Source organism: Polyodon spathula, chromosome 8, assembly GCF_017654505.1.
Source record: "Polyodon spathula isolate WHYD16114869_AA chromosome 8, ASM1765450v1, whole genome shotgun sequence".
Taxonomy (NCBI): Eukaryota; Metazoa; Chordata; class Actinopteri; order Acipenseriformes; family Polyodontidae; genus Polyodon; species Polyodon spathula.
In genome coordinates, this window is record NC_054541.1 from 32,979,092 (window position 1) to 33,002,450 (window position 23,359).

The following is a 23,359-nucleotide window of genomic DNA, read 5'->3' on the forward strand; positions in this document are numbered from 1 at the left end:
CAATTAGGAAAAAACACTTACTACCCAGGAACAAAAATTGTGTTACATAGTGTTATCAGTGTATACTATGGACTATAGTCTGCACATATAATCCTTACATTTTTCAGTGACTGCCCACTTGAGGGCTAGCAAATCTAATTTGAACAAACTATAATTAGAATCATTCTGTAGTGAAAAGCCTGCAAAAGTGAACACAGGTGCTTCTGTCAACTTTTGTTTTAATATCTGGAAAGCCAGTTCACAATTGCTAGTCCGGATAATATGATTAGACATCTTACCTTTCTTCGGTAAATTGGTAAACAGCGCATAAAGCAGTCTGGCAATCACACGAAATTCTGGATGAAGTGGCAGTAGTATCCCACGAACCCTGGGAATTACCTCACCTTTTGCACAATTTACGGTTCTGCCCAGTCTTGCACAATATCCACCTTTTCTGGATCTGGTGATACCCCATCTGTGCTGACCACATGTCCCAAGAACTTCACTTTTTTTTGGAATAGCCGGCACTTAGCAGGATTCAGTTTATAGTCATGTTTGGACAACCACTCAAACTCGGTTTCCAGAGATGAGTTCTGAAATCTGCAAAGAATACAGTCACGTCCAAATATACTAACAAGGTCTCAGATACCAGTTACTAGCATTGCATCAGTCTCCGAAATGTTGCTGAGGCACTACAAAGACCTAACAGCATATTATTGAACTTGTATAAGCCCATCAGGGTAGTAAAGGTAATCTTTTCTCGGTCACAGAGGTCACCACTGGTAACCACTGGCCAAATCTAAGGTAGAGTAACAGGTTGCCTTGGAGAGGGTAATCAATGCTTCCTCGATCTGGGGAAAAGGGTAGACATCTTTGTGGGTCACTGCATAAAGTTGTGGTAATCTGTACAGAACTGCCAGGATCCACCTTTCTTCCAAATCAGCACAATAGGCGTGGCCCATGGACTTTGCTGTATGACCCCATTCTGTAACATACTTTATAGCAGGCTGTGTATCTTTTATACAAGGTTGGGGGTAAAGGTTGATAACGCTCTCGAACCGGGCAGTCCCACCTTTAGGAATCTGATGGTAGACCCCACCTGTACACTCATAGTCACTTCTGGAGGAGGGCCAACAGCTCCTTCTGCTGGTCCTTGGAGAGCCTCTCTCCCTGCAGGGCTAACTCCATCAAGGAAGCTCCTTGGGCGGTCTCCAAGTCAACCTTCTGTACCCCCACCTCCAGCACTTACTTCCATCAGTACAAGGCCTTTAATCCCTTACCTCCAAGCAATCTCCTGTCACGGATGCAATGAATTGGTAGCGACTTAGGAAAACAATAAAGGGATTCAAATTCCTTCCTCAAACTGGAATGCGCCCCTGCCTTACCACGCCAATAGCTCAGTGCCGACTCACACTAAATCCATTCCATCAAGAGGCTCCACCAATACATACTGGCCGCCTCTCACTCCACATGGAACTTGTGCCGACAGCACCACTTAATTGTGGGCTGGCACTTGTACTGGGTGTTCATATGCTCCATGCAATGTCCCCTGTATCCCAACAGCCAATGACCGTGCCCTGGCAGTCATGAAAAGCAGCCCCCACACTGCAGCTCTGCTGTGAGGATAGAAAGGTGGCTTTTACCTGAGGGTTAGCGAACAACACATCCCAAGAATGGGAATTCATCCCTAGAATGGGAAAGTCACCCTGTCCACCATGTTTAGCAACCACAATGCATATCACTGAGAGTTTAATCTTTCCTACTTGTACATCCATGAGAGCATAGTCAAAATAGGCGAGCTCCAACCCATTAGCAGCTCTTAAAGACAGTCAGCCCACATCCCCTCTTGAACCCAAACCCTGTTCAGGAAAGATTCTGTGAAGTAGCTTTCTGTCAAGTGTCACCTGTGACCCCATTCAACAAACAACACACTTTTTCTCCCTTCAAAAAGCACATCTCCCTCCCGACCTGTGAGGGCGCTAAGTAATGGGAACAGAGTACCCTGTACTATTTGGCCTGACAATTTATTCCCATGGTTAAAAGAAAGTTGATCATCTAGAAAGGGGGAGTTTTGGTGCACTAATGCATTGACTCAGAAGGGAAACAATGTGCTACAATCGTTTACCAAGGGGTCATATATGATGGTACAAAAAAGGGGACAAAGCATAAGTGTTTGTTTGTGTTTGTCTCTAATTGTGCATGAACCCGGACATGCACTTCAGCTGTGTCACAATAAATAATTGTAACAGCACCACTGTCTTTTTCTTCATTGTGCACCACATCACTCTTACACCTGTATCCAACTAATCACTAGTCACTTTGCCTCTGTGGTTGCACTACAAGCATGGGTGAGTGATTGGTCAGTTCATAAGTTTGGTGTTCTAGTGTATAGTGTAATGAATGTAATGTTAAGAAACTACAGCATATCACCCAGGTAAGTGTTTTTTTTTTTTGTTTGTTTTACAATGCAAACTTTTTTTTCTTCATTTTACAGGTCCCTTTGCTGTGACCAGTCTAATGGTTGGATCAGTAGTCCTGACCATGGCACCAGAAGAGAATTTTAAGGGGAACAGCACAGGGCTCAATGGAACAGCAGTGGATATTGTAGCCATGAATGAATATAGAGTTCTAGTGTCCAACACCATGACAGTTCTCATGGGAATTATTCTGGTAATGTACCATGTATCTGATATACTGTATGTGTAGGAACAATTGTGTGGCTTCCAATTTGAAATATTATTTAAATTCAGAGAGATTGAGGACTTGCTATGAACATCCACACTAGACATAAGGACATTTCAGTTAATAGCAGGGGTTTATTAAAAGAGATACAAAAGAACAGAAATCTTAAAGTCGGGTAGAAGTCATAACCCTGTACTATGTATAGTGAGGGCCTTGCATTTTTCACAACTTGTTTTTAACGTGTAATTTAGTCCTACAGCCCCAAGATGTCGCTATAGCCTCCACAGTAATCCATGTAATGAGTAATCATTAAACAATCATTCCATTACGTTACTTTAACCGTTTGAATTGGTCATCCCATTACTACAAAATAGGTATGAGCAGATTAATAAACAGAACGCTGTAGATGGCTACTGACATGTATTTAACTCTTACGTCCCTGTGAATACATATAACAGTTTTTTAAAAAGTTTTTTTTTCAATATTATCTCAGAGAACTCAAAAGTGTAAATACATTTATAGGTTTTAATTCACCAGTACACTTTTAAGCAAATAAGAATAAATTAGGTCTTCTTTCTTGAACAAAAACTCTTGAACAGTATCTTCCAAGATAATTGTTTATTTCATAGAGTTTGTTTCTTGATAGAACTACAGTGCACAAAGCACTGGGTACAGATTCAGGCAAAAGCAAAAATACAGTAGACTGCTTTATTCTAGCCTCTTTTTATGTTATTCATTCAGAATACCCCCCTGCACATTTCATGCAACAGAACTATACAACTCGTTCCATATATGGAGTTGTTTTTTCGCAAGCTTCATCTTATTGCAGCTTTTTCTTACATGTGTGCAAAGCCATCGTTATCTATATTAACATGCTGTGCCTGCGTGCCTGCATCAGGGTCAACACAAGAACGTATAGAGACACCAGATAACCACAACTAGTATTTGTTCTACACGTACATTTTCTACAAAAATGTATTGCATTGTCTTTGATAACTGGATCTCACGGGCACAAACATATATTTCATCAACAGAAGAGAAGACAGTTTTTTTCTTTCTTTTTTTTTTTTTTTTTTTAAAGATTTGTCGTTTCTGTCAGTATAGATATTTAATCATTGATTGGAATCTGGACATTTGATAGATTCTGTAACATGTAAACTGGGTTTATTTGTTTTGTTTTTTGAATATCATTTAAAAAAAGGGTCAGCCCATAAGTGTTACTTATTGTAGCAGGGCTGCAAATTGAATTACTGTTGCACCCTCTACTGGCTATTCTATATGGCTAGAGAGCAGTGCATATAATATGCAAATATTACCAAGTTCCCAACAACAGACAGGAGGCTGTGTGGTATACCTGTGTGGTATAGTAAGAAACAGGCTTGTAACAAGGGTGTACTCAGTTCAAATCCCAGCTCAGCTTAACCTCCTTGTGCTCCGTCTTTCAGGTGAGACGTTCATGTAAGTGACTCTGCAGCTGATGCATAGTTCACACACCCTAGTCTCGTATCTTGTAAAGCACTTTGTGATGGTGATCCACTATGAAAGGGGATATACAAATATTATTATTATTAACAGAAAACATGGATTAAAAGCAGCATTGATAATTATCATAAAGAAATACATGTTTTATTCATAATGGTAGTTGCAGTACTAGAAATCTCCACTAGGGGAATACAGTCAAAGCATTAAGTACAAACTTTTGCTTGAAATAGCAGCTGAACCTCTCCCAGCTGTATATAGTAGGGGTAAATAAAAAAAGAAGGAAAACAGTTACTTGTGTAAAAGAAAATCTAATGTGCATTAACTAATGAACTAACTCCAGACCAACTGATGCAATTTATAAACAAACACAATCTCAGTGCATCTACTAAGAAATATAAATATAAGATAACAAATCATAAAAAAATAAGAGACTCAACCCTCCCTCCACTATTGTCCTAAATCACAGGGTGAAGAACTAGAATAAATAGCTGTTTTCCTAGATTTTACAAGTTACACCAGTTGCTGACCTAAGTTAATATTACAATGTGTAATACCTTTCTACTGCTAAAACAGATCAATGGGTAAATCACAAAACATAAAAGAAGAAAACTGTCTACAAGAAACAGTGTCTGTGTGCACTCCTAAAATACAAAACACAACATTAGGCACATGCCACCATAAGCATTTAATACTTCTGAAAAGAATAGAACTCCCAGTTAAATTACCTTGGTGTGTCATGTTGCTGTGGACACACACAAATATTTCACACAGCTTACCCATAAACAATGTTCAAAATAAAATCCATAAAACAACCAATAAAATAAATAGATCATGGTGGGGAAAACACAAATGGTGTGAGAGCTTACCTTTAGTGCAAGAGAAAAAATAAACTTGGAGATCTGCTGGCAATCCTGATCAAAACAGCGTTCTGGTCTAGAGCAGCCCAAATTAATGTTTTGGTGGTCGTCTTAAAAGGGAACATTAGGTTTCTTATCGTAACCCTGGTTCCCTGAAAGAGAAGACGGCCACCAAAACATTACTTATAGGGATATGCCTGCCTATTGGTAGGCATTCACTGAGCTCTTTATATCAAAGCTGCCAATAGGGCCTTCCTGGGGTGACGTCCACGGTCCCATCTACCGAGGGATTAAACAGTCAGCCCACGGAAGCCATGTTCTCTTTTTGTATCGAACCCGTGAGGGCGGCCGATGCGACCTTGCTGGTTGGTGGTCGTCTTCTCTTTCAGTGAACCAGCATTACAGTAAGTAAACTAACGTTCCCTTTCAATTTGAAGATGACCACCAAAGTATTACTTATGGGAAATGTATACCAGAGCTGTCGTGAGAGAGAAGGAACGGCAGCATATGAGGGATGCATTAGAACAGCATAACCCAAGGTTAGCGGTACGAGCGTGTAACCTCAAGGACCCTCATGCCTAATGAAGACGAGGAAGGATCTATCACATTGAGACAATAGAACTTGAAGGAAGTATGCGATGTAGCCCAGCTAGCCGCAGTACAAATATCGGACAGCGAGGCCCCTCTGAAGAGGGCCAAAGATGTAGCCAACCCTCTGGTAGAATGCGTGGCTACCCGCCCAGGGGTGGTCAAGCCAGCATTGTCCTACACAGTCAAGACTGTGTCCACAATCCAATGCGACAGTTTCTGCTTTGAGAGGGGCTGTCCTAGAGTTTGTATCCTGTGACAAACAAAGAGCTGATCAGTATGACTCAGAGCTCTTGTCCTATCCATGTAACACCTCAATGCCCGCACCGGGTAAAGGAAGTTCTTTTTGTGGTTAGAAACTTTGCCTTCACTTCTTCAAGAAGGTTCTGGACCATAGCTGTCCTTTCTGTGACCTCTTGTACTAACAAACTGCTAAATGGTGTAACACAGTGTGACAAAGTGCCCGCCCCCGTGTATATTATCAGTTATGTGTTGTGTGTGGTGTGTTTAAATGTTGGTGTATAGACATTGGTACATGGGATATAAATGGGTCTGTGTAACACGAGTGTTTAAAATGTATATGTGTATTTAGGCACGAGGATTGCACAGCACTTCACGTGCAAGCAAAATGTAGTCATATATGAGCACAGGGAATTGCACTTGATTAATTCACATGCAGTTGTACTGAGACTCCAACTGAATGATTGATTAGCATTCGAGTCTCGGTACAGCTGCGTAAAAGGAGCATGTTGTCACATACGCGGGGTTGTGTGTTCGGGAGTGGAGAACGGGGGAGAGAGAGAGAGAAAGAGAGCGAGAGATAAGTCTAATTATCAATCGCAATTGTTTGTGTAGCGTTCGTCCACTCTGTGTTTTGTCAGTGTATTCGTTTTGTTTGTCTATTTATTTTGGCCTCAGTTCCTGTTTCTGGTCTGTCGTCACCCACTCCGGCCGTCTCTGTGACACACAGGCACAATTGTTTCATTATAGAACCAGGTTGCCCATACTTATTCCTATTTAATTAATTAAGTCACGGTTGCCAATAATTAATCCGTTTACCAGGAATACCTCCTACAATGTATATATTATTATCAAGATCTTTGGAGAAGTGTATTGTGACTCAATTTTTTTTTAATTAATTATTTTATATAAACCTCTTTATTTCAGCTTATCATGGGAATACTTCAGATTGGTTTTTTGGTGCGGTACCTTTCAGATCCATTGGTTGGAGGATTCACCACCGCAGCTGCCTTCCAAATTTTTATCTCTCAAGTCAAATTGATATTGTCTGTACCAACAAATAACTACAATGGAGTTCTATCTGTTATATATGTGAGTACTGCTTTTAGCTATACTCGGCCCAGTTTGGGAAGTTTCCTCACATAAACAACATTGTTACAGATAAAAGGTGTTCAGTTATTGTTATTGTTTTGAGTTTAAAATGCCTAATCTAAAAATGTATCCTTTTTTCCCCACAGACAATCATAGACATATTTAGAAACATTGGTAATACCAACATTGCCGATCTGATTGCAGGATTGCTGACTATTATCATCGTGATGTTGGTAAAGGAAGTCAATGATCGATTCAAACATAAGATTCCAGTTCCTATTCCCATTGAACTGTTTGTGGTAAGATCTGAGAAAACTGCATGTTGCACAGGTAGTGTTTGAGGTCAAGCAACATAGGCAGGGTTTCCACGCAGCTTAAAAAGTCGTCACTCTGGCCCTCAAACGTGTCTTCTGACAGTCCAAAACTCCCTGGCTCCGTCTGTTTTAACCCGACTCTATACCGAACGTTGTTTCCATCAAAAAATTATGTTTTTGATATTTTTTTGACAGGTTGAGTGGGTGCATAAAGAGTGAGTACATAAAGGTGGCGGAATAACTATTCAGTTTTTAAATGAGAAACTATGACGCGATGACTTGTGTGCTGACGTGAGGCCAGGAAATCTAGGACACTGAATGGTGAGTGAAATGCGCTTGTGTGCAGATTTAATAATAAATAAACAAAACAAAAGGTTTGAACAAAAACACAAACACTTTCACAAAGCACAAACAAAATGGCATGATGGACTAAACAGACAAACAAAACAGACACAGTGGCCAAAACAGACAAGCAACACAGATACTGGACCAGAACCAGCACGTGTAGCAATTGTTTGTCTTCGTTCTACTTCACCTCCCGACTCTTGTTACGCCTCTGAACACACCAACCTTATATCGCCCTATTTATACACTAGCGGCTGTAGCCACATTCCCATGTGTTTTTACAGGGAGGATTCTAACTTCCTCCCTGTCACCCATTATTACACACACACACATCCCCTTACTCACATACCAACATATCTTTTTAATTTTTTTCCCCAATTTAGTAATGTCCAATTATTTTTGGGCTTAGCTCACTACTACCAGCACTGCGCTGACTCGGGAGGGGCGAAGTCAAAAACTCCTCCGAAGGAAAATACCATTTAAACCTAATATTTTAGGGACCCCAACAGCTGTTGTTAATTCCGACTAAGTTTACATAAGGACTAGCAATTCTGTTAGTTTCTAACCCTGCCTTATGGAACAAACATATATATTTTTATATATGGTAGAAAAGTATGATCCTTATACTTTTCATATATTGAAATTGGCCCCTTTTTATATATTTTAAATATATGGGATATATTTAAAATATATTTTAGTCTGTAATTCATATATTTATTTCATATAGATTACAGACTAATGAAAATATATGGCGCACCATATATTTTCAACATATAAAGTAGTGTAAAGTAGATCACGTGCAGGCTGTGCCCAGACTTGATCGAATAACTAAGAAGCAATCGAGTCCCAGCACAGATGCTTAAAAGGAGCACAGTTCCCACACTCAGAGTTGGGGTTCAGAGTGAAGAATGGGAAAGAGATGGTGGTACAAAGAAAAACAATTGCTACTCATGCTGGAAGGACCAACACGGTACTTGTTGAGTGCCAATGTTTTGTGTTTGTGAGTTATTTTTTTAAAACCTTTACTTTGCTCGGTGAGCTGTTTTGTGAAAGGGTTTTGTTTTGTTTCACTGTTGGTTCCATTTGTTTAATAAATCTGCACAGCAGCACTTCACTCATCAAACTGTGTCTCTGCGTTTCCTGGTCTGTGACGTCACCACAGAAGCTGTCCTGCTACAACAGCAAACACTCACTCCAACCACATCAACCGTTTAGATTTTTGCATGGGGGTATGATAATTAGGTACCGTGTTAATTTGCTTAACTTCACTCATACTTTCAGAATTGGGGTTTTGCGACTGCTCTCATCCTTCCTGGCCATTTTTGATTTTTGCTCGGAACATGAGAAACAATCGGAAAGTTAAAATCCTGCCACAAAAACCCTCCCTGACAGTCAGAGAAGCTTTGATATTCAGTGTCTCTCTTTTCACAGCCATTATTTATGTGACGTAGCTCGCACATATCACACGTTATAGGAAGTGCGCGTCTAAAACATTGTACGACTTCAAAGGGAGGGTAGGACCAGTGAGGTTGGGAGCAGTTCTGCCTAGCAGCATTCAGGTTACCCTGGCTGTACAAGAAGCTGGCAATGGAGGGATTTGTCCACAGCTTTACACCCTGCGTGCTCCAACAGCAGGTCCAGGCCGTGCTTGAGGAGGGCGGGCACCCAAGATAGCTTGCATGGCGATGGGAGAGGAGGACAGTGATGGAGATGAGGGTGCCGCTGCTGTCAGGCAAACCATGTCAGAGAGAGGAGAGACAATCCTGGAACTGCGGGAGTCTTGGCCACCTGGCTGGCCAAAGACTCTGCCCAGTACCGTCTGCATCGAAGCATCCAACCAGCAGGAAACAACAATGGGGTGGCATAGACAGGGGACTGCAACTCCACCACCTTCCTCCACCCCCCACCCACCCATAAACAACAATAGCAATGCAGTGGCGATGGTGGGCCGTATTGGCCAGGGTAACAGCCTGCATGCAGCACCCTGCCTCCTCAATGTGGTCCAATGCAAAGCCCTGGTAGATGATGGTTCCACCATTTGCATTCTGCAACACAGGGTCCTTCTCAAAAACTGTGGTGGACTGCTGGAAAACTGGGTGCCAACCCAAGTCTGCCTTCGCACTGTCACCGGCCAGGTCGCTTCCATGATGGCTCAACGGTATTTGGAGGTCTGGCTCAGGAACTGCATGTTCTCGCTGGCGGATTTCTGGCTGGCAGAGATACAGGATTGTTGCATCCTGGGCTTGGACCGCCTTGCAAAAGTGGGATTTACCCTCGACTTGGCTGGGAGAACCCTGTGTGTCTGCTGGAACCCGACTGATCCCAGGTCTGAAAAGGGAAGGTGAGAGTTGTCTCACTGAGGCCACCTCGCTGCGTCAGTGGAAGAGGAGGACTCATCAGACACGGAGGGGCAGGACCAGATCCCTCCTAGAAGCAGATGACAGCACGTCAGCGATGGAGCCAACGTGGGCTGCAACCTCCTCTAATGTGTAATGTTTTCACCGCCTCAAGCTCCAATGACAATCGTAGCTCTGGTCTGCATGACGTCACCGGCTGTTCCAGGAACAGCAGATGTGGTGGAAGTGCTGTGGCAGCGGAACACGGAGGGCCTGTCTCAGAGACAGCAGGACCAGCTATGAGAGCTGCTTAGGGTGTACGTGGACATTTTCGCTGCAAGAGTGGAGAACTGTGTGCGCACCAGATTAGTCCAGCACAGCATCAGCACGGGGGACGCGGGGAGCGTTGGTGTGTACGTCAATTACTCCTGTGCTCGCTTCAATATGTATTAAATTAGCATAGCTGTGTTACTGCTGTGAGCTATCGACATCAGGCTTCAGCCTAATTAATTGAGTAAGATTTGTTTTAAATTAACGAAAAAAAAAAAAACTGTTAGTTCCACGAATATGTTTAAAAAAGACAACTACTGGCAAAAGCCTTGCACCATCCCTGTAATTTGGATTCATTTTATTATTATTATTATTATTATTATTATTATTATTATTATTATTATTATTATTATTATAAGAACTTTTTTATAAGTGAGACATGCGGGCAAGTAGAGTAGCCTATTGTAGATATACTACCAATATTTTAAAGATGTACTGTACCAAATATTTTGACTGGATAATTTTTATATCATTAAACTAAATGCTGATATTTTAGGTCAGTTCGATCAGTTATACGGCTCTGTAGGAAAATGTTTACATATTGTTATATGTACGTGTATAATAGGTTTATGAGACATATTCAGTCAAAAAAGCTTGCATTTTATCTTTTCAAGTAATACAAGAATAGCACACAGCGCTTTCTTATGGAATTTATTAAAATATATATTTGTGTAATGCAATTTCGTTTTTTGCTTTGTTTCCCGTTGATTTTTGGAAAAACTATTTCTCTGGCTAAAAGAAAACTACTTGGAAACATACACAACCTGAAAGTATTACCAAAATATAAAGAAAAATGTGGAAACTGCACCCTTAAACAATGTCCAGTGTACTAATAAAAAAGAAACCCTTATCGCTGATTTATACACAATGTAATTTTCCTTGTGTTTAAAATACTTATTTGATAAGTAAGATTGTAAGATTTATTGAACTAAAACACCAAACACAGCATATGTATTTAAACTGTGATTTGAATGAAGAACCATATTACCCTGGTATAACATTTCTAAATACATTTCTATAAGAGTGGGCATTTGTATTTGCTTATAATGACAGCTCCAGTATCATACCGTGTTTTCTATTGCAGACTATTGTAGCTTCAGGGATTTCATATGGTGTGGATCTTGAGACAAAATACCATGCCGCCATTGTCAAGGACATCCCAACAGGGTATGTAATGTTTTGATTTCTTCCTCAAGAACCACACACCTGAAGCTAGAGGTGTGTGGATAATTAGGTTGATCTAAGGGTATGAATATAAATGTGAACATCTTCAAAATTCTATTTGCATTTTGTGCGTGTTTGTGTTATATGTGTGAGAACCAGGTAGTGTTTTTACTGTGACAGTACAGTATTTACCTGTGTAGCAGTACAGTATTTCCTTATGTAACAGTGCAGTATCTCTGTGTGTAAAAGTGCAGTATCTCTGTGTGTAACAGTGCAGTATCTCCCTGTGTAACAGTACAGTATCTCTGTGTGTAACAGTACAGTATCTCCCTGTTAACTTACACTGCATTATGTGCTTGGATATATTTTGTTAAAACAGCCTGTTCCCCTTCTATTCTATTGTCCACAGCCACAGGGCTCATTGAATACCCTTGTTATATTACTTGACAATCAGCTGAGGCAGTGGTAGCTGGATGTTCACGTGTACTGTAGTTGCTGCTGTACTGTAGTCAGTGTCTAACTTTATTATCAAGATCATCTCTTCACCCCAGGATTCCAAGAAGAAAGATTACTAACCAACCAGAGTACACAACATTTTTAGAGATGACTGCATAGTCATCATGATTATAATAAGTCATCATCGCTTATGCCATTGAGGCATATTGCTTCAGTGTAAGGGCCACTGTTTCTTTTTTGTTTTGTTTGATTGGTTTTTATAACTAAAGGATATGCTACTTTGTTTCCCCTCTGCAAAATGCTAATGTTAAAGAAATAGAATGAAACAATACAAGCTCATGTTGGAATTGTTTTTAGTGGGGGAAAGCAATGCTAGACAAAGAGAAACCTACATTTACCATTGTGCATAATTTGTATTTGGAGCTAGTGGGAAAGAAAAAAAAACAGTGTACTGCAATTATTATCTGTTAGTGAAGCTATAACTACTGTAGCTAGTTTGTAAATTTGACAATTATATTACTAATGTGTGTTTTCCTTTACTAGGTTTTTACCCCCTCAACCTCCTGATGTATCAATGTTTGCTGACATAATAGGCTCGTGTTTCTCTACAGCTGTGGTGGGGTATGCTGTGGCTGTTTCAGTGGCAAAGGTGTATGCTACAAAACATAACTATCAAATTGATGGCAATCAGGTGAGTCTAGAGTCTAAGACATTAGAGCCATTAAGTGGTCTTAGTGATCTTGGAATTTCATGAAATTAAAAAGTAGAAGCTGAAAATGGATAAAAGAACAGTATACTTTTCACCCCAAAATATCTCATTAGGTGATTCAGCTTTTTTTAATGTATAGGTGTGGCAAAGTGGCTGCTGATTGTGAACAGGTGACGGCTGATGCAGTGCAGGAATAATCACAGACAGGCAATTTATAATCCAGTTGGAAAAGGTTTACTTATATTCCTGGTCTGGTGACCAAACAATAATCCTCCAGCAATATACACCTATGTGTAAAGCACAATAATACAGAACACGGTCACCAGTCTGGGTGCGTGCTGTAGTGCTCGTGGTGGGTGATGATCTTTTACAAAAACAGTGAGTGCGAGTGCAATGATGATCCGGTTCATGCTGGCTCAAAGTGACAGCTCCGGATCTGTGTTAGCTGTCAGGTGATTATACAAAACACAGACAGTTACTAACAGACAAAACAAACACAGGACACTCACGAATACTGTCGTTTTTCAAGGGACAATCTCCCGCTCCTTCCAGTTCCTTGTATCTTAAACCAAGTGAAGGAAAAGATTAATGATTCTCCGGCCCCCTTTATGCTATCACGCATGACCCCTTGGCAAATGATTGCAGCTGCTTTTATTGCTTGCAGCTGCTACCTCGTACCCTCCAGGTTAATATGTTCCTGCCTTCTTCCAGGCTGACCGACTTCCAAACCCTGGAAATGAACTGTCAGGCCAGCCTGTTTCAGGACTTTCCCTTTCGCTATTTTATGCCCTCACAGGTCGGGAGGGAGATTTCCAACCAGAACTCATTATATTTCCGTCACAACAGGATACTTAGAAATAACAATTATGGGGAGGCATAAAAAAAGCAGAGGTCTTAGGTTATTTTTGTGACAGTAGTGTAGTGCTGTTCTGGCTTAGTGCTGGTAATTTAGAATGTATAATATTGTATAGGTTAAAATGTATTTTTTCTTAAATTGTAGCCAACACTTATTTTATTGAACATTATTATATTATAATGCTATAATATATATTTTGAAAGATTTCACATTTTTCAGTGGTTCGAGAGCCCATTTGAAGCAGACTCAGAGACCCAGAGGTATTTTTTAAAGAACTTTAGTACAAATTTTATTATTTACAAAAATAAAAATAAAAACAAAAGCTAACTCCCACATGGAGTAGTACGCTATACTGTTTCACTTCCAGTTCTAACTGTATCGAACAGCTAAGCTGTTTACGAATTGCAAAAAACTCATAAGTCACAAAGGTTTACACAGTACCTTGTTCCAGCTGACAGCCTCTTCTCACACACACAGACTGCCCTGAACAAACATTTTGGTCTTTTTTAAATACCTGCCTGCTACAGGCAGGTGACATTAATTAATTTAACAAAATAATTATACCTGTGGCTGTGCGAACACAGCCACACCCCTACATTTCTCTGGCAGGGACGGAATTTAACCCTATCCCTGCCAATCCCCAACACATTGCTTCCAGGCAGAGATCCGCTATGCCACTATATATATATATATATCTCTGGAAAAAATTAAGAGACCACTGCAAAATTATCAGTTTCTCTGGTTTTACTATTTATAGGTATGTGTTTGGGTAAAATGAACATTTTTGTTTTATTCTATAATTTATTTGCAGAAAATGACAACTGGTCAAAATAACAAAAAAGATGCAGTGTTGTCAGACCTCAAATAATGCAAAGAAAATAAGTTCATATTCATTTTTAAACAACACAATACTAATGTTTTAACTCAGGAAGAGTTCAGAAATCAATATTTGGTGAAATAACCCTGATGTTATTCACGTTGATGTTGGGTGACTTTATGCCACTCCTGGTGCAAAAATTCAAGCAGCTCAGCTTTGTTTGATGGCTTGTGACCATCTTCCTCTTGATCACATTCCAGAGGTTTTCAATGGGGTTCAGGTCTGGAGATTGGGCTGGCCATGACAGGGTCTTGATCTGATGGTCCTCCATCCACACCTTGATTGACCTGGCTGTGTGGCATGGAGCATTGTCCTGCTGGAAAAACCAATCCTCAGAGTTGGGGAACATTGTCAGAGCAGAAGGAAGCAAGTTTGCATATTTTTTGCAAACTGCATCTTTTTTGTTATTTTGACCAGTTGTCATTTTCTGCAAATAAATGCTCTAAATGACAATATTTTTATTTGGAATTTGGGAGAAATGTTGTCAGTAGTTTATAGAATAAAACAAAAATGTTCATTTTACCCAAACACATATCTATAAATAGTAAAACCAGAGAAACTGATAATTTTGCAGTGGTCTCTTAATTTTTTCCAGAGCTGTATGTGTGTGTGTGTGTGTGTGTGTGTGTGTGTGTGTGTGTGTGTGTGTGTGTGTGTGTGTGTGTGTGTGTATATATATATATATATATATATATATATATATATATATATATATATATATATCATCTTCAGCCTTTTTCAATCCACTGCTGGGTGAAGGCCTCCCCAAGATTCTTCCACAAAAGCCTGTCTGTTGCGTCCCTCATCCACGTTGCTTCTGTGTGTTTCCTAATTTAATTTTGCCATCTTCCTGGAGGTCTTCTTTTTGGTTGCTTTATATCGCTTGGTATCCAGTCTAGTATCTCCTTGGTCCACCGATGTTCTGTTCTTCTTGCTACATGTCCAGCCCACTGCCATTGCAGTTTTTTTGCTCTTATAATAACATTGCTAACTTCTGTTGGGGCTCTTATCCATTCCTTACTTCCCTGTCTCTTCTTGTTATTCCCAGCATGCATACTTTCCATACTCTGAGTCGTTTGTAATTTTTGAGTCATTTTTCCGTAAGTTAGCACAGGCAGCATGGATTGGTCGAAGACTTTGCTTTTGAGGCATAAGGGTCGTTTCCCTTTCAGAACCGTGCTTAATCTGCCAAAGACACTCCAGTCCATCTTTGTTCTTCTGTTTCGCACATTTGGTTCTCTGTTGCCTAAACTAACTGTCCTAAGTATACATAGTTATTGGATTCTTCAAGCTTAATCCGATTGACTTCAATTGCCTGTGGAGTGGTATATTTATTGAACAATACTTGAGTCTTCTTCAGGTTCTTTTTCAAACCCGCTTTGATGCTAGCTTTGTGTAGTTCTTGTATTCGTGTTTGTAATTCTTCTGGGCACATTGTAAATATGAAAATGTATCAGCAAATCCTTGGTGATTCAAGTAGGTTCCATTGTTCTTCAGCCCCTTGTTTGCTCAATCCAGTGTTTTGAAAATGTCTTCTAGGGTGGCCGTGAAGAGCTTTGGGGAAATTGTATCTCCTTGATGAACTCCTTTTTTAACCTTGATTTTGTTGCTTTTATGGAGTCTTACTGTGGGTATTGCATTCTTGTATATGGTGCAGATCAAGTCTGTACGTTTTCTCAATTCTTTGTTTTTTCAGAGAGCTTAATACTGATATTGTGTAAACAGAGTCAAAGGCATTTCATAGTCGATGAATACCAAGCAAAGTGGTTGTTCGTACTCATTGCTGGTTTGAATCATTTGCCATACAACTTGAAGGTGATCCATTGTGCTAAGTCCACTCCTGACTTCTGCTTGCTCATGTGATTGTGCCGAGTCAAATTTATCTTGAAGTCTGTTGGTGAGTATCTTGGGATTATAGGAAGTAAGCTAATAGTTCTGCAGTTCCTGAGGTCTTCTTTATCTCTGTTCTCATGTAACGTATCACTGATGTGTTCCAGTCATTTAGAGCCTTCTTTTGCTTATACAATCTCTAGTAATATGCAACAGTATTTTTTGTCACATCTTCACCTCCTTCTTTCATGATGTCAATCGTTATGTCGTCTTCTCTGGGTGCCTTTCCTGTCTTCATGTGTTTCATAGCATGTTTCACTTCTTTCAGTAGAACGTTTGGAGCTTCTTCCTCTGGTTACTCTTTTTCCGTCTTGTCTTCGTCATCTGCTATGTTGCTCTTTTCATCTTGATATAATTTTCTATAAAAGTCTTCGACTCTCTTCAAAATCAATTTGCTGTTCTTGGTGACAGTCTGTAACAGAAATACAATGAATCTTGGTTGTAAATCTCCCTCCCGGCCTGTGAGGGCACTAAGCAGCGAGAACTGAGTTCTTTGGATGGGCAGGCAGGCTGGCCTGACAGTTATTTCCCAGGGTGAGGATGTCTCGCTGTCCCCAGTGCTGTGTTTAGATGTATTTTGCATCTTACAAGTCTGTGGTCACTTCCTGTCTTAAAATTGTTTAGTACTGAGACATCTTGTACAGTGTGCTTCTTATTGGTGAGCATGTAGTCAATTTCATTCTTCACATGGTCCTCTCTGTGTACATTTCCTGATGGGTTTCTTCTGGAAGAAGGTGTTCATGGTGATTATTGTTTTCTGCCAATTCGACTAGTCTGTCGCCAATTCGACTAGTCTGTCGCCCCTGTCTTTCCTGTCGCCATATCCAAATTTGCTGACCGAATTTTTGTCTTCTTGCTGGGCTCCTATTTTGGCATTGAAGTCCCCGATGATGAACTTATAGTGGCTGTTCGCATTTTTGTGTAGTTTCATAAAACTCTTTGATTTCTATGTCCAAATAGCTTGTTGTTGGTGCATATACTTGGATGACCTGAAGTTCATACTTCCTTGAAACTTTTACTATCAGTCTTGCAGACCTCTCTGACATGCTATCAATCTCTACTACGTTCTTCTTGGTTCTCTTGTGAACAATAAATACAACGCCTCCTGTTTGTCCATCTGTAGTGCCTCGGTAGAAGAGAAGAAGTCCACTCTTGAGTTCTAGTTGTCCTTTGTCTTTTCGCCATACTTCGCTTTGTCCTACAATGTCCCACTTGATTCTTACAAGTTCTTCTTCCAACTCTTGGTCTGACTTCACCTGAAAGAGATCTGCAGTTGTACGTGGCCAGGGTCAGTGTTCTGTGGCATCCTAAAATCGTAACCCGGTGATTCTTAGCACTCTCTGCCTTCAATGCCCAATCCATCCTCTGGGGAATGAGGGCCATGTGTTTGTCTTTGCTTTCATCAAGTGGGGGTTGGCCATAACTCACCACGCTGACCAGGCGGGTTGGTGAGTGCCCCTTCTACTTTGTTTTCTTTGAAAAGTTTGCCTCCTCTTATTTTTTTTCCTCCTATATTTTTACTAAAACATTAGCAAACCTTATACATAATTTGTTCACTGAGAGTAGAGGAAATGCCTGCAAAGGAACAAACTGACTGTTTCATTTTACAGGAACTTGTTGCCTTTGGTGTCAGCAACATATTTGGAGGAGCTTTCTCTGGCTTTTTTGGCTGCACAACATTGTCACGAACTGCTGTCCAGGAGAGCACTGGTGGACAGACTCAGGTAATATCTGCATCGGTTATGTTGTATGAAGCTCTGTTAAACTGGATTCGTTTTTCCCTTTAATTCTGCACTAATATGCATTGAATGTTTGGAGTTCCTTGAGTTGTTTTGTGTTGTAGTCGGTCAGTACATGTGGTACTGGGAAAATTCAACAAACTAAACTTCCAGCCAACAAATAACAAACAGCATCAAATTACAGTTTTTTTGTTATTTATTTGTTTAACTTTACAGCATATATTTTATATTCAGTAAATTGCACACATTTAGCAAGGTTAACTTCATTATTTACAATTTACACCTAACCCTGTTCTTAAGTTTGAAAATAATTAAAAATAATAAAACAAACTTCTCTAAATCTATTCATGTTTAAAAAAATAACACATGCTTTTCTTCTGTAGATTGCTGGATTTCTCTCTACCTTGATAGTATTTCTTGTAATTGTCGCTCTGGGGAACCTGTTGGAGCCTCTGCAGAAGGTACACTTAACTTATTTTAGATTTCTTTCTATTAAAATCATATAATTGAACTAAAGTATCAAACCCAACCTCCAGCTGTGCATTTGACATTCATGCTAACTTGTTTTGCAGTCAGTACTGGCAGCCATAGTCATTGCCAACCTCAAAGGAATGTTCATGCAGGTCCTTGACGTTCCGCGTCTTTGGAGGCAGAACAAGACTGACTCTGTGAGTTATACAGAAATCTCATTCCCATTCTTTTACACTAGTATATTCTACAATTGACAAGATAAGTTACATTTTGTTTATTTTCTAGATTATTTGGGTCGTGACGTGTGCTGCATCCATAATTCTGGGTCTTGATCTCGGGCTGTTGGCTGGTCTTGTCTTTGAGCTCGCCACAGTTGTGATCAGAACACAGTTGTAAGTCTCTTTTATGCTGTTATGTGATTAAAGCTGTTAATGGTTTTCCATATGATCTAAAACAAACAAAAAGAATTAACACTAAACGAAACACGCTAACAAACAGCGGACGAACAGACAAACACAAAATTATGATTTACTTAATGTTTGCACTTTCTCCTCTCCACACCCGTTCTCCACTCACTGAACACACAACCCCGAGTGAGTGAAAACATGCTGCTTTTATACAGCTGTACCGAGACTTGACTGCTAATCAATCATTCAATTGGAGTCTTGGTACAACTGCACGTGAATTAATAAAAGTGCAATTCCCCGTGCTCACATATTATTTTACCTGCACGTGAAGTGCTGTGCAATCCTCGTGCCTAAATACAAATATACATTTTAAACACTCATGCTCGTAACCCATATTTATATCCCGTGTATAGATAAACTCCAACATTAACACACTACATACAACATAAAACACAAATAAACATAAAGGGGCAGGACACTCCGCCACACACTTATACACACAGTACCTTTTTGTAGACCACACGGGTCTCTCCTCTATGTGGCTTCCTCAGCCTGGCACACAGAACTGACTGCAGGGTTTCCACCCCCTTTATGCAGGGGGATATTGGAGCCAGGTTTTCTTCTCTGGCTCCTCCCATGGCATTCTGGGGAATGTAATGTCCCTCACTATCTCTCCTCCCTCTACTCTGCCACATTATATTCCGGCGTGAACGGGATGTCACTCAGGCCTAAAATTTACACTGTAATTACTTCTCCCAAAGGCAAACATGCTTTTGATTTCAAATCAAAGGAGGTTCGAGGTCTGGTGTGTTTGATTTAATATGGAATGACCTAATACCATTAAGGTATTCAATTCTTTACATGTCTATGGTGACTTTTTATTTATTTATTTATTTTTGCTATCCCAGCCCCACTTGTGCTGCTCTTGGGAATGTTCCAGGCACTGACATTTACAAGAATATAAAGGACTACAAGAATGTAAGAAAAGTGTATTGCTGTAGTAATATATCCTGTTCCTTCTGTCAAAATAAATACTAGTGTCTTTGCAGCAGACATTAGACCAAGATAGTAGATGGTGGGGATTGCAATGTTTTCATCTACATATTCCAATTTCTTTTTTTTATAGCTTGTTTTAAGTAATTGTAGTACTACAATACACATGATGTTACAGTGTATATAGTATACTATTAAGTGCTCAGCAACTCATTCTTATTTTCACAGATTGAAGAACTATCTGGAATTAAGATCTTCAGATGCAATGCACCAATCTACTTTGCCAACATGGATTTTTTTAAAGATCGTCTGAAAGCAATTGTAAATTTTTAAGCCACTTAAAAATGTCAACACTTTAAAATGTATAAATCTGGTTGAAACTGATTTGTAAAATTGCTTAAACCTTTCAGGTGGGATTTGATGCAGTCAGAGTGTTTAGAAAGAGAAATAAAGCACTGAAGATGATTCAGAAGCTTATCAAAAAGGGGAAGTTAAGATCCACAAAGGTGCAGTACAATTTTGTAAACATGATTCTTCATTGGCTGTATGAAAAAAAAAATGGCCTAATGTAAAAATAAAAAAATACTAAATGTAATGTGTTTGGTTAAAAACACTAACCAGAACTGTTTTGCCCCTAATTATATATTTATTACAAATTGTGTGTTTTCCTTTAGCAAACCCATTCTGTGTTATTTAAAACATGTTTTTTTGGGGATGTAGTACTGAACTTTGTCTTTAGCATAACACTGCAAATTGTTTGTGACCTTTACTAGATTACGTGTTTGGTGGTTAAGGTGCTTGTATTTAAAAGTAGCCAAGCCCTAGTAAGGGATTATTTTTCTCAATGGTAGAATGGTGTGCTGACAGATCTGGGTGTGGATAACAAAGCTTTTGAAAGTGATCCAGAGCAGGAACCAGAAGAGGCAGAAGATGTTGAAGTGCCCACGAAGGAGGTGGAAATCCAAGTGGACTGGAACTCTGACCTTCCACTGAAAGTGATCGTGCCCAAAGTTACCATTCACAGCCTCATCATCGACTTTGGTGCAGTCTCCTTCCTTGATGTGGTATCAGTCAAGGGCTTGAAATCGGTATGTAAATCATTCATGGTTTGAAACTCTTGAGTTTGCCCAATTAAGTTTCAACACTACCAAAATCTTGTAGCCGGCGAATCATGGATTTTAAGCAGCAAATGTGCAGTATGAGAAATGAATGTATGCAGAAAACAGATATCAGATATAAAAAGCATAAAAATATACCAGAGGGAAAGGGCTTCAAGACCTGATGCATCCTACATATCTAAACTATCATAATAATTGGCTGTCAACTAAAAAAGACTAATGTTTTGTTTTTCTTTCAATATTGCAGATTGTGAAAGAATTCATGCAGATAGATGTAAATGTGTACATAGCAGGATATGATGGTATGTACCAAAAGATACCACCAGGGGGACTGTTTACACACACACACACACACACACACACACACACACACACACACACACACACACACACACACACACACACAAAATATCAAATATAACCAAAAAAAAACAGAAAAGCATGTTCAGCTTTTTGTCATGTTTACCGGTCCTTATGTTTTTATTTTGTGTATTTTTTGCTCATCCTCTCAACTTCTCACCCTGACCGAGCACTCTGTTGACCCTTTGATCTACCAACATAGTAAAAAATAATACAAGTGCATTACAAGCGCAAATCATTTGTACTGTTATTTTATAGTCATTGCAAATCTGATTTTTTAATTATTATTATTTTGTTGATCGGCACGGGCTATGTACAGAAAAAATGGAAAACATACATTCCATGTTGATGACAGTACATGGTCTCTTTTATAGATGAAATTGTCCAGAAAATGGAAGCATGTGGCTTTTTTGATGACACCGTAAAGAAAGACATTCTGTTCCTGACTATTCATGACGCTGTCCTCTTCATTCAGATGAAAGCTTCGTATGGCAACGTTCAAGATCTAATATTTGAGACGGTAGGGGTCTACAGTCTTGATCGCTCAGTAGGCAGAACAATTGCTTGTGATTCAAAAGGTTACTGGTGGGAATTCTGCCACAATTCTTGGGATGGTTGGGGAGAGTGTGGATTGATACATTTTCCTAATTTCCTCATATTATTTTTATTTGAGTCATGCCTAGTCAATGAAGCCAGTAGTTTCAGTTTGTATGCTCTAAGCACACATTGTTTTACATGTATACTTATATGACCAATTATTCCTTGCAGATTTCTCTGATGAAAGAGTCCAAAGAACCTCTTTCATTTCCAGAAACTGATGAATTAGAGGAGCATCAAGGGGTAATTCAGATATCTATTTTTTCAATACTGTCAGTTAATATTTTGTGTGTAAGGTGCCTCTTATTTTATACTGTAAAAGAAGTCATCACATGCAGTTTGATTTTCTGACATCTAAAACAGCTAAACATGAATTATAATAGGATACACACTGTATTAACTTATTATTAATCACTAAACAGATATACTACATAAATGAGTACAGTAACAGTTGATTACTGAAATATGTTTTTATTTGAAAATGCACCACTAATTCAGACACTTTATTCAAGACTTTACAATAGAAAACACGAGGAAGTGCACACAACGTGGATTCACTGATTCTAAATTCCTGTAAATAGGCAACAGTTTGGTCAGTTGTAGGGTCATTAAAGAGAAGTTTAAATTTGATTCATTTAGTGAAAGTGCTTGCTGATAGAAGTCATAAAAGTAACTCTTGCTCAATAACCAACTCCTTGTTCTCTGTTTCTATTTAAGGCTATCTATAAACTGGCTTCCTAAACTCATGACGTTGTTTTATTTGGAAAATATATGGAAAGAAGCATTTTGACATCTTGAAAAACTCGGATCACAGAAAGAAGCCCCTAAAATGACTCCTTCCTGAAAGTTATTTTAGAATGAAACTATGTTTTAGACTTGCATACAATTTACCAGAAACTGACTGGGATATATTAAGATGACCAAGTATATCCAGCAATCATTACTCACAATCGTCAAAGGATTTGCTTTGTTCAATATTTTCCTATGCATACATAATGTGCCGATGAAGAATTAATACACAACAAATGGTATGATCACTAAGAGTCTGCATTTATATAGGCTTATATAGACTAGTTTAGTAGATTTTTAATAGAAGTTTATGCTCAACATAAAACCTACAATTATATATTCTGTTTTACTCACTTAAAATAATAATAATTATAATTAATAATAAATATAATAATAATAATAATAATAATAATAATAATAATAACACTTTATAGCTGAAGTTATAGCTTTGTGGAACAATTTTAATAAATGTCTCAAATGTATTGTGTTTATTGTACATCAGATTCATTCTGACTTATTGTGAAATCTTAAGGGCTGCATTTTTTGTTACAAATAAAATAGACATTGGACCATACAGTGCCTATAGTCAACCCCCTTGGACGTTTTCAGTTTGTTGTGTTACAACCTGAAATCTTGATGCATTTAAATGGCTTTTTTTTATCTTTTGATTTACACAACCTACTCAGCA

At 39.1% G+C, this 23,359-nt stretch overlaps 1 protein-coding gene across 1 annotated transcript in view; it reads left to right on the plus strand.

The window, feature by feature from the left end:
- LOC121319121 (pendrin-like) overlaps positions 1 to 22,992 on the plus strand; it is a 37,031-nt gene extending 14,039 nt beyond the window's left edge. The window contains exons 4-20 of the mRNA XM_041256306.1: positions 2,474 to 2,649; positions 6,756 to 6,920; positions 7,067 to 7,219; positions 11,330 to 11,412; positions 12,409 to 12,556; positions 17,808 to 17,921; positions 18,320 to 18,397; positions 18,509 to 18,604; positions 18,693 to 18,799; positions 19,723 to 19,792; positions 20,036 to 20,128; positions 20,218 to 20,313; positions 20,659 to 20,895; positions 21,173 to 21,227; positions 21,660 to 21,805; positions 22,054 to 22,125; positions 22,600 to 22,992. Of these exons, the coding sequence (XP_041112240.1) occupies positions 2,474 to 2,649; positions 6,756 to 6,920; positions 7,067 to 7,219; positions 11,330 to 11,412; positions 12,409 to 12,556; positions 17,808 to 17,921; positions 18,320 to 18,397; positions 18,509 to 18,604; positions 18,693 to 18,799; positions 19,723 to 19,792; positions 20,036 to 20,128; positions 20,218 to 20,313; positions 20,659 to 20,895; positions 21,173 to 21,227; positions 21,660 to 21,805; positions 22,054 to 22,125; positions 22,600 to 22,623 (1,913 nt within the window). The 3' untranslated portion in view covers positions 22,624 to 22,992. The remainder of the gene's footprint in view (positions 1 to 2,473; positions 2,650 to 6,755; positions 6,921 to 7,066; positions 7,220 to 11,329; positions 11,413 to 12,408; positions 12,557 to 17,807; positions 17,922 to 18,319; positions 18,398 to 18,508; positions 18,605 to 18,692; positions 18,800 to 19,722; positions 19,793 to 20,035; positions 20,129 to 20,217; positions 20,314 to 20,658; positions 20,896 to 21,172; positions 21,228 to 21,659; positions 21,806 to 22,053; positions 22,126 to 22,599) is intronic.
- The last annotated feature ends 367 nt before the right edge of the window (positions 22,993 to 23,359 follow it).